The sequence below is a fragment of the Crocuta crocuta genome, unplaced genomic scaffold, assembly GCF_008692635.1.
Source record: "Crocuta crocuta isolate KB4526 unplaced genomic scaffold, BGI_CrCroc_1.0 scaffold97, whole genome shotgun sequence".
In the NCBI taxonomy this organism is placed as follows: domain Eukaryota; kingdom Metazoa; phylum Chordata; class Mammalia; order Carnivora; family Hyaenidae; genus Crocuta; species Crocuta crocuta.
Window position 1 is genome coordinate 2,387,799 of NW_027531999.1, and position 13,075 is coordinate 2,400,873.

At 41.4% G+C, this 13,075-nt stretch overlaps 1 protein-coding gene across 3 annotated transcripts in view; it reads right to left on the reverse strand.

The window, feature by feature from the left end:
* Positions 1-419: 419 nt before the first annotated feature.
* The window catches only part of LGR5 (leucine rich repeat containing G protein-coupled receptor 5), a 134,097-nt gene continuing 121,441 nt past the window's right edge, over positions 420-13,075 (reverse strand). For all 3 annotated transcript variants that reach the window (XM_077775244.1, XM_077775243.1, XM_077775242.1), the window contains 5 exons: positions 6,621-6,692; positions 5,716-5,841; positions 4,324-4,469; positions 2,516-2,599; positions 420-1,507 (listed from right to left, as the gene is read on the reverse strand). In XM_077775244.1, the coding sequence (XP_077631370.1) occupies positions 420-1,507; positions 2,516-2,599; positions 4,324-4,469; positions 5,716-5,841; positions 6,621-6,692 (1,516 nt within the window). The remainder of the gene's footprint in view (positions 1,508-2,515; positions 2,600-4,323; positions 4,470-5,715; positions 5,842-6,620; positions 6,693-13,075) is intronic.

A 13,075-nucleotide genomic window follows, 5' to 3' on the forward strand; every position in this document is an offset into this window, starting at 1 on the left:
TAAAACCCTATTTTCGGAATTCCTCCAACCGTCTTTTAAGGAGTTTTCAGGTTTGTAAACCTGAAACTAACCTTTGTAAGCAAGTGGTTCTGCCCCTCGCCCCAAATAATTAGATTGGTGAGTTTAAAAAGAATCCGGTGGAAATCATGGAGAATCTTTTTAGAACATTTCAATCTGCTTTTTAAAATCTAGGCTTGCCTCAATAATGCAGCTGATCTATCTCTTATATCTGAAGGAATTACACAAGCAGCATTTAGACTTGTTTTTCACTCTCCAGTATCAACAGGTTTTCAGCTCTTTCCGCACTGAGAGAGAGTAAAAACAAACAAGTTTCCACTCAGCTATTTTTAGTTACTGTTCTGATGTACCCAATCTCATATATTTTGGTTTTCAGTGTTTGAAAACTTTTCTCTCACATGTTAGAGACATGGGACAAATGCCACAGATGAAAGATGACAGCTTTCGCTCACTGGGTAAGCTGGCGGTGACACAGAATTGGAAGGCAGGTCGTAGGCTATGCTGGCGCTGGTGAAGGTTACCAAAGCTTGGGTTGAGTCACAGGACTGCTTCTCAACATCATCAGAGTTAACAGACATCAGGCTTGGGTTTCTTGATCTTGTCCAGAAGTGGGTTTGCTTTCCTAGGCTCCCCAGATCTTCCTTGAAATGGGGATTGAAGAGGATGTAGAGAAGGGGATTGAGACATGCAGGAAGCGGGACAATCACCAGAAGGATAAACTTAATGACTTCCGGACTGATAAAAGTGAGGTTTAGTAAAGAGGAGAAGGACAAGAAAGCCACAGGGCAGTAAAGGATACAGTTGGTGAAGAGCAACAGAGCGATGTGTTTCACCATAGAGCAGTCCCAGATATTCTCCAGGTCTCCCTTTTCCAAATTGCAGTAGAGCTTGGTGTAGGCGATGGTCATCACCAGGAAGCAGAGGGAGTTGAGCAAGACGAGAGCGACCATGTAGCCTGTGGTGCTGGGCTCCCCAAAGGGCAGGGGCAGGCAGAGCGGGGAGGCGCTGAACTCACTGCCACCCAGCAGCGGAACCGTGGCGATGGTCAGGGCCAGCACCGCACAGAGCAGAATGATGGCTTTCAGACTGGAGAAAGGGGTTTTCCTTTCAAATTTTGCAGAGCATTTCACAGAGAACCCGCGCTCCAGGGCTGCCAGAGTAAGCAGGAAAACCGATGATTCTGAAGAAAAAATGGACAAAAACCCGACGACCTGACAACCCACCCCCTGCTCCCACCGCGCGCCATGCTGTGCAAAGCTGCCAAACGTGAACGCGTCCACGCCAGCCAGCACAGCACTGGAGACCCCCATGAGCATGTTCACCGCTGCTATTAATCCGATTAACAGTTTTACGGAGGATATGTACAAAGGAGCTCTGAACACTGTGGAAGTGACCAAGGCATTGCAGGTAAGCGCCAAAACCGCTATGGTCCATACTCCAATTCTGATCAGCCAGCTACCAAATAGGTATTCGCAGAGTTTGAAGGGTCCTGGAAGTCCAAGGAAGAAAAAGACTGGGTATCAAACTAGGGCTTACAACTTCTGCCAATTTATCTTTTTGTTTCTCTTATTAGGACACCAAGAGGAAGGCCGGTAACAGCTAGGTCCCCTGGGGCATGCTCTACTTTCTTTAACTACCGTGAAAACGGGAACACCAGGTGCTCATGTTTTGAAGCTTGACACAGAGAAATGGAGATGGGGAATTTAAATCATTTGATTAAGATCCGTCAAATAAAGCAGAGTTGGGGCCAGGTAAAAAGCCAGATCTCCTGGGCTTTTCATGATTTTTTTTTTTTTTTTTCAGAATGCTTCAAAAAGGTTCTGGAAGCAGAGAAAGAGAATCCCAGGGAAACACTCTATATAATATTAGAGGAGGAAGCAACGGTAGTATAAAAGTGCATTTCATGAACATCTCATCTTAAGTTTGTCTTGATGTTTGATGATATTCGGTGTTTGAGAGCCGGAGACAATCTAGTTGTTGAAAATAAAATATCAACCCTTCCCAGCTGTCTTTTTTTCCCAACTGGTCCATTCTGTTCCTGGGAATGGGACAGTTATGTGAAGTCGGTATTTACAGCATTATTTTTTTTTTTTACTTATCTGTATAAACTATTATTTGCTTTAATCAAATAGCTATTTAGGGAAGACAAAAGAAATCACTTTCAAAAATGAGTGATTACATGAAGCAAGACTCCTGCATACTATTTCAGGCTACATTGCTAATATCACTTTAAAAATTGCATATACTTCCAACTACGTGATTGATTCTTTAATTTTCATTAATCTGAATCAAAAGTCTTTCACAAAAACCCTATTTATGAATAGGGACCCAATCCAGGGAATGAACATTTCTATTTTAAAGGTCCCCATGGGGAGGGATATTTAAGAGCCACAAATGTGGCACCTAGATTTTGCTTGGAAGTGTAGCCTCTATGTCATCGACGGCCTGAGAGTCAGTGGTAGGTGCTGCACTTAGGCAGTGCCGATGCCCTTCTCACCTGGGGAAGGCGAGCACTGCACCGAGTGAAGAGCTTTCAGGTCTTCCTCAAAGTCCAACAGGAAGTCTTCGAGATCACGCTCATCTGCAGGAACGAGAAGCCCTGGAAAGGTGAGTTCTGGCTCTCTCTTTGGGGTCCACCTCCCAGGGAAAGAGTCCCGGATTGTCCTTGAGACATGAAATGTCACAAAGGGAACTGAAGGCCAGACACCCCACTCTTCTCTGGGCTCTGGCTTTCTTGCAAGTCTATTGTAAAGTTGCCTTTGGATGTTCTAATCAAGCTACTCCATGACCCAGTATTCCAGCCGAACTGGGGGTAAGGAAGGGTCACCCCTGACTTAGCTCTCTCATTCTGTTCTTATTCCTTGCAGTTCATGATGGCCCCAAATTGCACCAACTTAAATTAGAGAGATGTTGTGGGCCTCTCTTTATCCAGTTTCCTAACAGTTATATAGCTATAGTGCAAATGTTCTCGGCTGTGTTCTCTGAGCACAAGAGGGAGAATCAGGTACAGTAAGTGTCAGTCTTTTCTGGGGAATTCTGCTGAACAAAGGGCAAATCAAGTTACTGCTTGGTGCTTAGTTTAGCTATCCATAAAATCGGAGTTTTGTGATCTAACATACAGAATCGCTGCCCTTGAAAATAAACTCCTTTGAAGTATTTTGTTTTCCCTGTTCATTGTGTACCTCCTGGCACATAGTAGGCACTCTTAATTTTTTTTTTCCTGAGTGAATAAATACAGTGGAAATTAGCATGGATGAAGCAGAAAGAGCAAAAACTAAAGAAAAAACAAGAGCAAGACACATGCTGTGGCCTAAAACAAAAAAGCCAAGGGCCAAAATATCCACTCCTTAAACCGATATGTTTACAGGAAGAAATGTTAAGGTAATGTGCAGACAGGCGAAATCAGACGGACACACTTGCTTGGGAATCAACAAATCATTAGGGTCCGAAGGAAGGAAAGCCAGTCTGTTTAGACTATGTGCAGACTTGCAAGGCTGGCAGCAAAGGAAAGTGGGGGCTGCCATGGCGCCGCCTCATTATCACAGGTGTGGTTGGAGGTGCATTGCTGTCTGTTTAAGTAAGGTCTTACTTCAAGGAAAGCCAAGCGCTTTACAGACATTATCTCATTTCACCTTCCTGACAGATACCCCATGGGGGGTGGGAAGGGAGAATGTTTTAGAATTAGTTGGATAAGAAGTTGGTTTCTTAAGCCTTTCTGCTGACCTATGGCGGCAACTAAATGCCTATGTTGTCCACTCCTCCAAGGCCATAAGAATAAAAATGGATTTTTATCTTCTGGAGAAGATATGCTCAGAAACATGTACAAAAAAGGTATCCAGAAGGATGAGGGCCTTTTAAAACTTATGGAAATACTGACATCAGTATTAAGAACTACCTCTGAGGACAGTATATGCTAAGAGAGATCTAATTATAATTATAAGTACTGTGTTAAGAAATTGCTTACAGAACAAAAACAAACTTTTAGAATGATCCTAAGGGATATTTCTCTTTCTCTGGGGGTTTTTAAGTAGTGGGATTGAGGGGCGCCTGGGTGGCTCAGTCGGTTAAGCATCTGACTCTTGGATTTGGCTCAGGTCATGATCTCACAGTTCATGAGTTTGAGCCCTGGGTCCAGCTCTGCTCCCTCTCTCTCAAAATAAATAAATAAATAAAAAATAGTGGGATTGAGACCCAGTTTGCTGTGCTGGTTACATAGGGACTTGTCTGGAGTTCAGATGACCTGTTTAATGACTATTCAAGACCATTCTAGATACAATTTCATCACTGTGACATAGCAGGTCTTACCTTGAACTTGAAACATTCCAGCATCTTTCTTATGAAGGTCATCTGTGCTGCTATTGTCGTCTTTATTCCATTGATTAGAAATTTTATAGACATTCTCACACACTCCAAACGCGCAACACTGGTAAGCATAAGGCATTTCTATAACCCTTCAAATAAACAAAACCAAACAAAAACCACATATTCAAAGAAATGAATTATTAAATATAGTGTTTATCTTCTTTCCCTCAATAATTTTGTCTTTGGCTCATAGACTTAATTAATAATCTAAAATATTAACTATGTGTATAAAGATGTTCATTACCGAACCATTTATAATAACAATGGAGTTATTAAAAATTATCGCCATGAAATGTTGATAATTGCTAAGGTTGAGTGATGCATATATTATATTATTTTCTCTACTTTGGTGCTTGAAAATTTCCATTATAAAAAGGTTAAAAAAATGACTGCTAGGAAAATTGTAGCACCATTAAAAAGTGCTTATGGTATGACATAATGGAAAGTAAGGAAAACATGATGTAAGTTTCTGTATGTACTGTGATTCTAACAATTAAAAATACATTGGAAACAAAGTCTGGAAGGAAATGAAAAAAAGTTGTTTAGGAGGTATTTTTAGATTTTTTTTTTTTACTCTCTTCTACTTTCCAAACTCTCTTTTGGGGTTATAGTTTTAAAAGTATGTAAAATGTACTATGGTTTAAAAAAATATATATAGGGGCGCCTGGGTGGCTCAGTCGGTTAAGCGACAGACTTCGGTTCAGGTCATGATCTCACAGTTTGTGGGTTCGAGTCCTGCATCGGGTTCTGTGCTGATGGCTAGCTCAAAGCCTGGAGCCTGCTTCAGATTCCGTGTCTCCCTCTCTCTCTGACCCTCCCCTGCTCACGCTCTCTCTCAGAAATAAATATAACATTAAAAAATTAAAAAAATAAAGATACACACACACACACACACACACAGTCCTTCAAGGGATTTTTTTTAACAATAAGTTTTAAAGAACATTAGTTCCTCAAAGAAATACAAATTTAGTACATTTTATTAGAACATATAACAAACTAGATAAATTTAGAAATGTAAGCAGTACTACAATAATATTATAATGTTATTTAATTACGTATCCTAGTTTATATCTCATGGATCAATGGTTTTCCAACTCTTCCCATGAACACTATGATTCTGGGAGGCATCTTCGAGAAAGAACGGAAATGTGGTCAGGAAGACATTCTCTGCCTTCAGGGCTTGTCCTAACAATGCCCCAGGGGTGGGGGGGCTTGAGGGCATGAAATGCAATTCAAAAGAGTTCTTTGACCTCATAAATTTCGAAAACTACTATAACACGTCTATTATTTCGCATGACCACAAATGTATCTTGTTAGTTTTAATGACAAACTCACTTGAGTTCTGGAAAGTTTTCAGATGATATCAAGCTCTGTAAGGCATGATTTCCTGTTAATTTTAAGTGAGTTAAACCATGTAACCCAGTTACAGGAAAAGACGACAGGAGGTTGGACGATAGGTCCCTGCAAAACATCAAACAACAATTGGCTTTTAGTCTGTGTTAGCAGAAAGCGTCCATGTTGAAAAAAAGCAACTTAAAGATTATTAAACTCCCCCATAAAAACTTCTAAGCAGGGTCCTACCCTCCATGGTAAAAATAACCATTTTGGGTTTAGCTCCTGATAACATGTCTATTTACAATCAGAATTGCAGGGCGAAGAGGTCTTAATCACATCCAAATTGTAATTTCTATAGTAAGCTTTATTTTGCCAGGCGACGACATCAAAAATCCGTAGAGGTGCTACACCTAATTTGAAAAGAGATGTTGACTGAGGCGGAAGATGCTTTTGGGTTTATTCTTTTTCCTCCCCTTAACTTCCATCTGACCAGCTCCTTCTTTCTCTGTTGGACACGGAAGAGGGGAGACAAGGGGTTCAGAGGCCCCCGAGGAAAGGCGGGACAGCAAAGCTTTCTCTTAGGAGGGCAAAAGGAAAACGAAAGCCCTTTGGGACTGAAATGACATCTTATTCCACTCCACCTGACTGCTCGGCGAAAATGGAAAATTTCACCTCAATAACCAGAACCAGCTGTCACCCAGCTCTTCGAATACGCAGACGGGGCCCACGTGGCCTTGGAGGGGCAGGGGCTCCCCCTGCGTCTGACCCCCTCCAGCGCCGAGAGAGAGCCGAGGACTCAGCAATCAGTGCGCTGCGGCTTCTACAGCAACACCGACATTTGTGAGGAAGTTAAGTGGCCCCCAATTCCTTAAAATACGCCATAAACAAGTCATGGAGATACTCACAGCTTTCTTAGAGAGGGCAAAGTGGAAAAGGCATTGGGATGAATAACGGCAATTTTGTTCCAAGCCAAATTCCTATTTAAAAAAAAAGTATATATATAAGGCAAATGACAGGATGATGTTTTTAAAAAGATTGCATGAAGTGTTACCACATATATTCATTCTTCTACCAAAATTTAACTTCCATTTAGGGTCAAACAATTATCAAATAGATAAAGATATCAATAGTATAAAATGACGAAAGGGTGAACTTGAAATCAATCTTGTTTTAAATTAATCTAGGAGAAATCGTTCAGGTGGATTTAGATTTTATTTCTCTGCTTATGAAAAAGGTGACTTGAACATGCTTGTAAAATTTTATTAGGGTGTTTCTGAGATGGGTGGGGGTAGAGGAGCAGTAAGAGACAGGAACTTCTGAGGCTCCTCTGACAAGCAAGTAAACGTGAAGTGCATAAAATGTCCCTGGAAATGTAATGAAACTCAACAACATTTTGTGTACATTGTCAGGTATGTCAGGCCATAAAAGAAACAGAGAGAAGGTTTTTTTTTAAATTAAATGTTTATTTATTTATTCTGAGGGAGAGAGAGAGAGAGACAAAGAGCAGGGGAGGGGCAGAAAGAGGGAGAGAGAGAATCCCAAGCAGGCTCTGTGCTGTTAGTGCAGAGCCTAACATGGGGCTTGAAAACATGAACTGTGAGATCATGACTTGAGCCATAGGTCATAACCTGAGCTGAAGTTGGATGCTTAACCAACTGAGTGACCCAGGCTCCACACAGAGAAGGTTTTTTATTTTTTAAATTTCTTTTAAAGGGGCACCTGGGTGGCTCAGTTGGTTAAGCATCCACCTCCAGCTCAGGTCATGATCTCCTGGGTCGTGAGTTTGAGCCCCATGTCTGGTTCTGTACTGACAGCTCAGAGCCAGGAGCCTGCTTTGGATTCCGTGTGTCCTTCTCTCTATGCTTCTCCCTTTTTATGTTCTCTCTCTCTTTCTCTCTCTCTCAAAAATAAATAAACATTAAAAAAAAATTCCTAGTAAAGGAGATGCACATTTAAATTCTTAACAGCAACATAAATAAAAAAGGGTGCTAATATGTTGGAAATAAAATCCTTTGACAACAGAAAACCTATAATTTATGGAGAAATAAAATTCACTCAACACACACACACACACACTGAAATGTAGATGATTCAGCAAGAATAAGAACTTCCACATTTCCAAAAAGGAGCAATGAACTTAAAACTTGTATTTTTAAAATGCCTAACTAATAAATCTAACTAAAGTGTAGACGTTTGAGGAAATTGAAAGTGATCACAATCAACTTTTCTTTAACACAAATGAGTTATTTAAAGCACTGGGCCTCTTGAGTTATCTTTGGATAAATGGTATTTGCAGAACATGTATATTCCTTTGAAAGTCTCCTTAAACTGGGTGAAACTGGAAACTTTTATTTTTTAATTAAAAATAAATTTAAATGTTTATTTATTTTTGAGAGAGAGACAGAGCACAAGTCAGAGAGGGGCAGAGAGAGAGGGAGACACAGAATCTGAAGCAGGATCCAGGTTCTGAGCTGTTGGCACAGAGCCTGATACAGGGCCTGAACTCACCAACTGCGAGATCATGACCTGAGCTGAAGTCAGACACTTAACCGACTGAGCCACCCAGGCGTCCCATGGAAACTTTTTATTTTGATCCATCTCTGCTCTCAGAACAGAAAAAAATTTGGCTGACAAGGGAAGGATATGGCAGGGAAGGAGAGGGAGAGCCACAGATGGGGGTTGGGTGATTGAGCAAGGAGATGGTTTACTCCTGAGCTGCTCATAAAACATCTGACCAGTGAGGGAAACAAGTCATGCCATCAGTGAGTCTCTGGTGGCTGTGAGAAGAACATGGGTTCCCCAGGGAGCTTCAGAGAGGGGAATATCAGGAATGTAGGCCAAGTCTTGCCGTGCGGCTTTATGGCAATTTGACTGGATTTAAAGCAAATATGGGAGGATTTGTGTGTTCAAAGGAATGTAATTCCACTCATGTTAGTAGACCTGTGTGCTGGAATCTTCACAGCCACCAGGGGAGGAGCCACTTCCACTCTCCTACCCTGTTCTGTGCCTGGGGCTGACCCTGCAGTCTGCGTGCCCAGTGGCTCCCAACTGTTTGCAGCCAGAAGCTCAGGAGAGAGAACTTGGGCACCTGTACTCTTTCTCCATTATGGAATCTTGTCTGGTGGCAGCTGTACGCTTCCTCAACCACAGCATCCCTTCTCTGTACCTGTGTCCCGTTAGCCTCAGTCTTACCATTTGGGATGAAATCTGTTTCCTGCCAAGACTCTTACTGATAGATCTTAAAATGATATATACTTGCTGTAATAATGACAACAACAACCATCACCATGATACTATTGCATATTTACCATGTGCCAAGTTTGGTTATGAGTTGTTTTTTTTTTTTACACGTATAACCCTTAACAGAACTCTAAGCAGTAGGTATTGTCATTAATCCCACTTTACTGGTGCAGAGAAAGGCACAGAGTATTAAATGACTTGCTCAAAGTCACAAAATAATCTCAGGAGCTGGAATTCAAACTCAAGCTGACCAACATCAAGAGAACTTGAACTTTTGCTCAGAACACATTTGGAATTCTTAAGTAAATAATGAGAGAGCCACTCCACTTGACCCTGGGGATAAGAAGATGAAAAAGTTCTTGTCATTTTGGGGCAGGGCATAGTCTTCCTGTGGCAGTGTTGAGTGTTGAGTCCTGTAGCAGAAAATGCGCAAAATGCATCAGAGTGGAGTGGGCTCGCAGGAGCTCCTGTTTTTACGGCATGGGCAGGAGGTGAGTCAAGGGTGGAGAGGAATCCGATGGGCAACAAGAACCAGGGAAATGGCCACCATGTGTCAGGGGACCGAGAAGGCACGGGTGAGAGTGAGGAGGTTGGGGTCAGATTTTGAAGGCAGTGCGGGGAAATCTGGTGTGGGTTTGAAGACAATAGGTGACTAAAAAGATCCTTGAAGCAGGGCAAGTGCCATGATTAGATTTCTGTTTCAGAAAGATTCTCTTTAGAGAATGGGATGGATGAGTGGAGACGAATGATGGGTCAGTGGCAGAAGAGGCGATGAACTGGAGTTGGCAGAGTTGGGTGAGTGATGGATATGAAGTCTAAGGGGCCAGAGGAACTCAGGGGCACCCAGACACGCAGCTTTCAGGATCCCATTCTTTTGATATCATTACAGATCAGCCTTTTATTTCACATGCATATGAAAAAACCTTTTTTTTTGGTGAGAACATTTAAGTTCTACTCTATTAGCAAATTCAATGACATAATAGAGTGTTATCAACTATTTCAGCATTTTAAAATGGAACTGACCCTACCCAAAGGATACAGGAGTGCTGATGCATGGGGGCACATAAGGGAACTTAAGGGTGTTATGCTAAGTGAAATAAGTCAGGCAGAGAAGGCTAGACACCATAAGTTTTCACTCATACATGGAATAGAAGAAACTTAACAGAGGACCATGGGGGAGACGAAGGGGAAAAAATAGTTAAGGAGAGGGAGGGAGGCAAACCATAAGAGACTCTTAAAAATACTGAGAACAAACTGAGGGTTCATGGGGTGGGTGGAGAGGGGAAAATGGGTGATGGGCACTGAGGAGGGCACTTGTTGGGATAAGCACTGGGTGTTGTGTTATATGGAAACCAACTTGACAATAAACTATAAAGAAATTTAAAAAAAAATGGAACTGAACTTTGGAAACATTCAGAATTCCAACTGGATGAAAAAGGCAGGTAATGAAAGTAGGTAATATATTTTTTGTTTTACATTTATTAAAAAAAAAGTAGAAGAACTTCACAAGTTGATAAAAAGGAAAAGTAAGGAAAGGGCAACATACTTAAATTCAGAACAAGATAGCTTTCAAGGTACACTTTTAGAAGAAGAAGAAGATTCTTAAAGGTAAATTTAAAATGTTTTGAGGAATGGTATTATTTTACAAAGGAATAGTCTCTTAAGCATTAAGAAAAACTTTAGGGGGTGGCTGGGTGGCTCAGTCAGTTAGGCGGTTAAGTGTCTAACTTTGCTCAGGTCATGATCTCATGGCTCCTGAGTTCGAGCCCTGTGTCTGTGCTGACAGCAGCTGGAGCCTGCTTCAGATTGTGTCTCCCTCTCTCTCTGCCCCTCACCTACTCACGGTCTGACTCTTTCTCTCAAAAATAAACATTAAAGAAAAAAAGAAAAAGAAAAACTTGACGGTAAAAGGGAGTTTTACCAAAATATACCAAAGTTTAAACATTCCATATTGGGGACGCCTGGGTGGCTCAGTCGGTTAAGCGTCCGACTTTGACTCAGGTCATGATCTCACAGTTCGTGGGTTCAAGCTCCGTGTCGAGCTCTGTGCTGACAGCTCAGAGCCTGGAGCCTGTCTTCGGATTCTGTGTCTCCCTCTTTCTCTGACCCTCCCCTGCTCACTCTGTCTCTCTCTCTCTGTCTCTCAAAAACAAATAAAACATTTAAAAAGTTATAAAAAACACATTTCATATTGTCATTATTCATCACAATTACATTGAAACTCAGTTTTGAGATGAAAAAGATTTAACTGACACAGAAAACAATCTGTTACCAAAGTTTCCTTTTTTAAGTTGATGGTTAATATATGGTGCTTTCACTCATAAAATGGAATTAGATACTATATTTACAATTCTTACTCATCTGATCAACAGAAGCATTTTCCAGGGCAGCTGTGCTCAAACCTTAGTGTGCTTGTTAAAATGCAGATCATCAGGACCCACCTCAGGGATTCTAACTCCTGAGGCAGGTTGAGGACCTGGAATCTGGACTCTTGACAGTGGCCCCGTGATGATTCTGAAGCACTTTGAGACACATACTGAAACCTGTTGCCCCAGAAAAAACGAATGGGCAGGCAGTGTTGTGTAGTCATTCCATTTCTGTGTGGAAAATCCCTGCCAACTCTAGGCTGCTGACAGAAACACATTTCGTAGGTGATTCAACAGCTTGGCCTTCTTCCTCTTTATCCAAGTTTCATGTCAGAAAGCAGACTACAAATTTACTACTTTTGAATATATTCCTGGAAAGTATCATGAGCAAGATACTTGCCCTTTTGTAGCAAATATAGGCACAAAGCTCCAATGATACTAGCAGACAGCAGAAAGAAAATATTGGGGAAGACCAGATAGAGAAAGAAAGTGATCTGTGGCCGGGAAAGGTGCTGGGAGGCAGTACTCACAGAGCTCGGAGGCTGAGCAACTGCTGGAAAGTGTCAACTTTAATTTCAAAGATTTCATTATGTCGCAGGTCTCTGAAACGACAGAGTTCCAAAGATTGATTTCAGAGTCACTGGTTTCAAAGATTAGTCTTCAGAGAACTTCTACAGAGGAATTACCTGCCCTCAATCAAAGGAACACATGAAATGTGACAGTCAAGTGACTGATTAAAATTTTTTTGTTTTGTTTAAAGAAGAACATTCCAATTTATACACTTAAGTATTGCCTTGCTTTCAGAGCAACGAGTTCTTTTGGGTGGATGTAAAACTATATTCCAAATGCCATCATCATTCAATCACTTGGTGCCTGGCTCTGCCTTCGGAGCCATTTTAGTATTTTTCGGGGGGGCTTCAAGAGAGTCAAATCCTTACCTTTTAAAGACAGTTTTATCTTTCTTTTTCTCTCTTATTCACTGAAAGGCATTCAGAGAAAAATTCAGAAAAGGACACATGCCTAATATTGCTTTCTTTTTTTAAAGTTTATTTACTTATTTTGGGAGAAATTGAGAGAGGGTGGGAGAGGGGTTGAGAGAGAGGGAAAGAACAGGGAGGGAATCCCAAGCAAGGCTCTCACTGTCAGCACAGAGCCTGACGCCAGGCTCGATCATGCAAAAACTGTGAGATCATGACCTGAGTGGAAATCACGACCACCTAGGCATGCCAGATGGTTAATATTGTTTTGATCAAAACCGAAGTATGACTGTAAAGCATACTTTACAATACGCTGGAGCACCTGGGGAGCTCAGTCAGTTAAGCATCCAACTGTTGATTTCAGTTCAGGTCATGATCTCCTGGTCCTGAGATCGAGCCCCTCATCGGGCTCTGAGCAGATGGCACAGAGCCTGCTTGAGATTTTCTCTCTCCCTCTCTCTGCCCTTCTCTGGTTCGTGCACACGCTTTCTTCCTCTCTCTTGAAAAAAAAAATAAACATGAAAAAAAGCAATAAGGCTGATGTTTTGTGGAGGAGGCAATTTGACGATAAGAATGTTAACATGTTTCATGTGGAAGTAACATCAGTAGGACCTCAAATATGACAAATACGGCACTTTCTAAAGATGACTTGTGGAACAAACACCAAGTCCTTCCCGTATTTAAAAGTAATGGCACTTCTTGGGATGAGCAGTGGCTGTTATATGGAAACCAACTTGACCATAAACTATATAAAACAAAACAAACAAACAAAAAAGT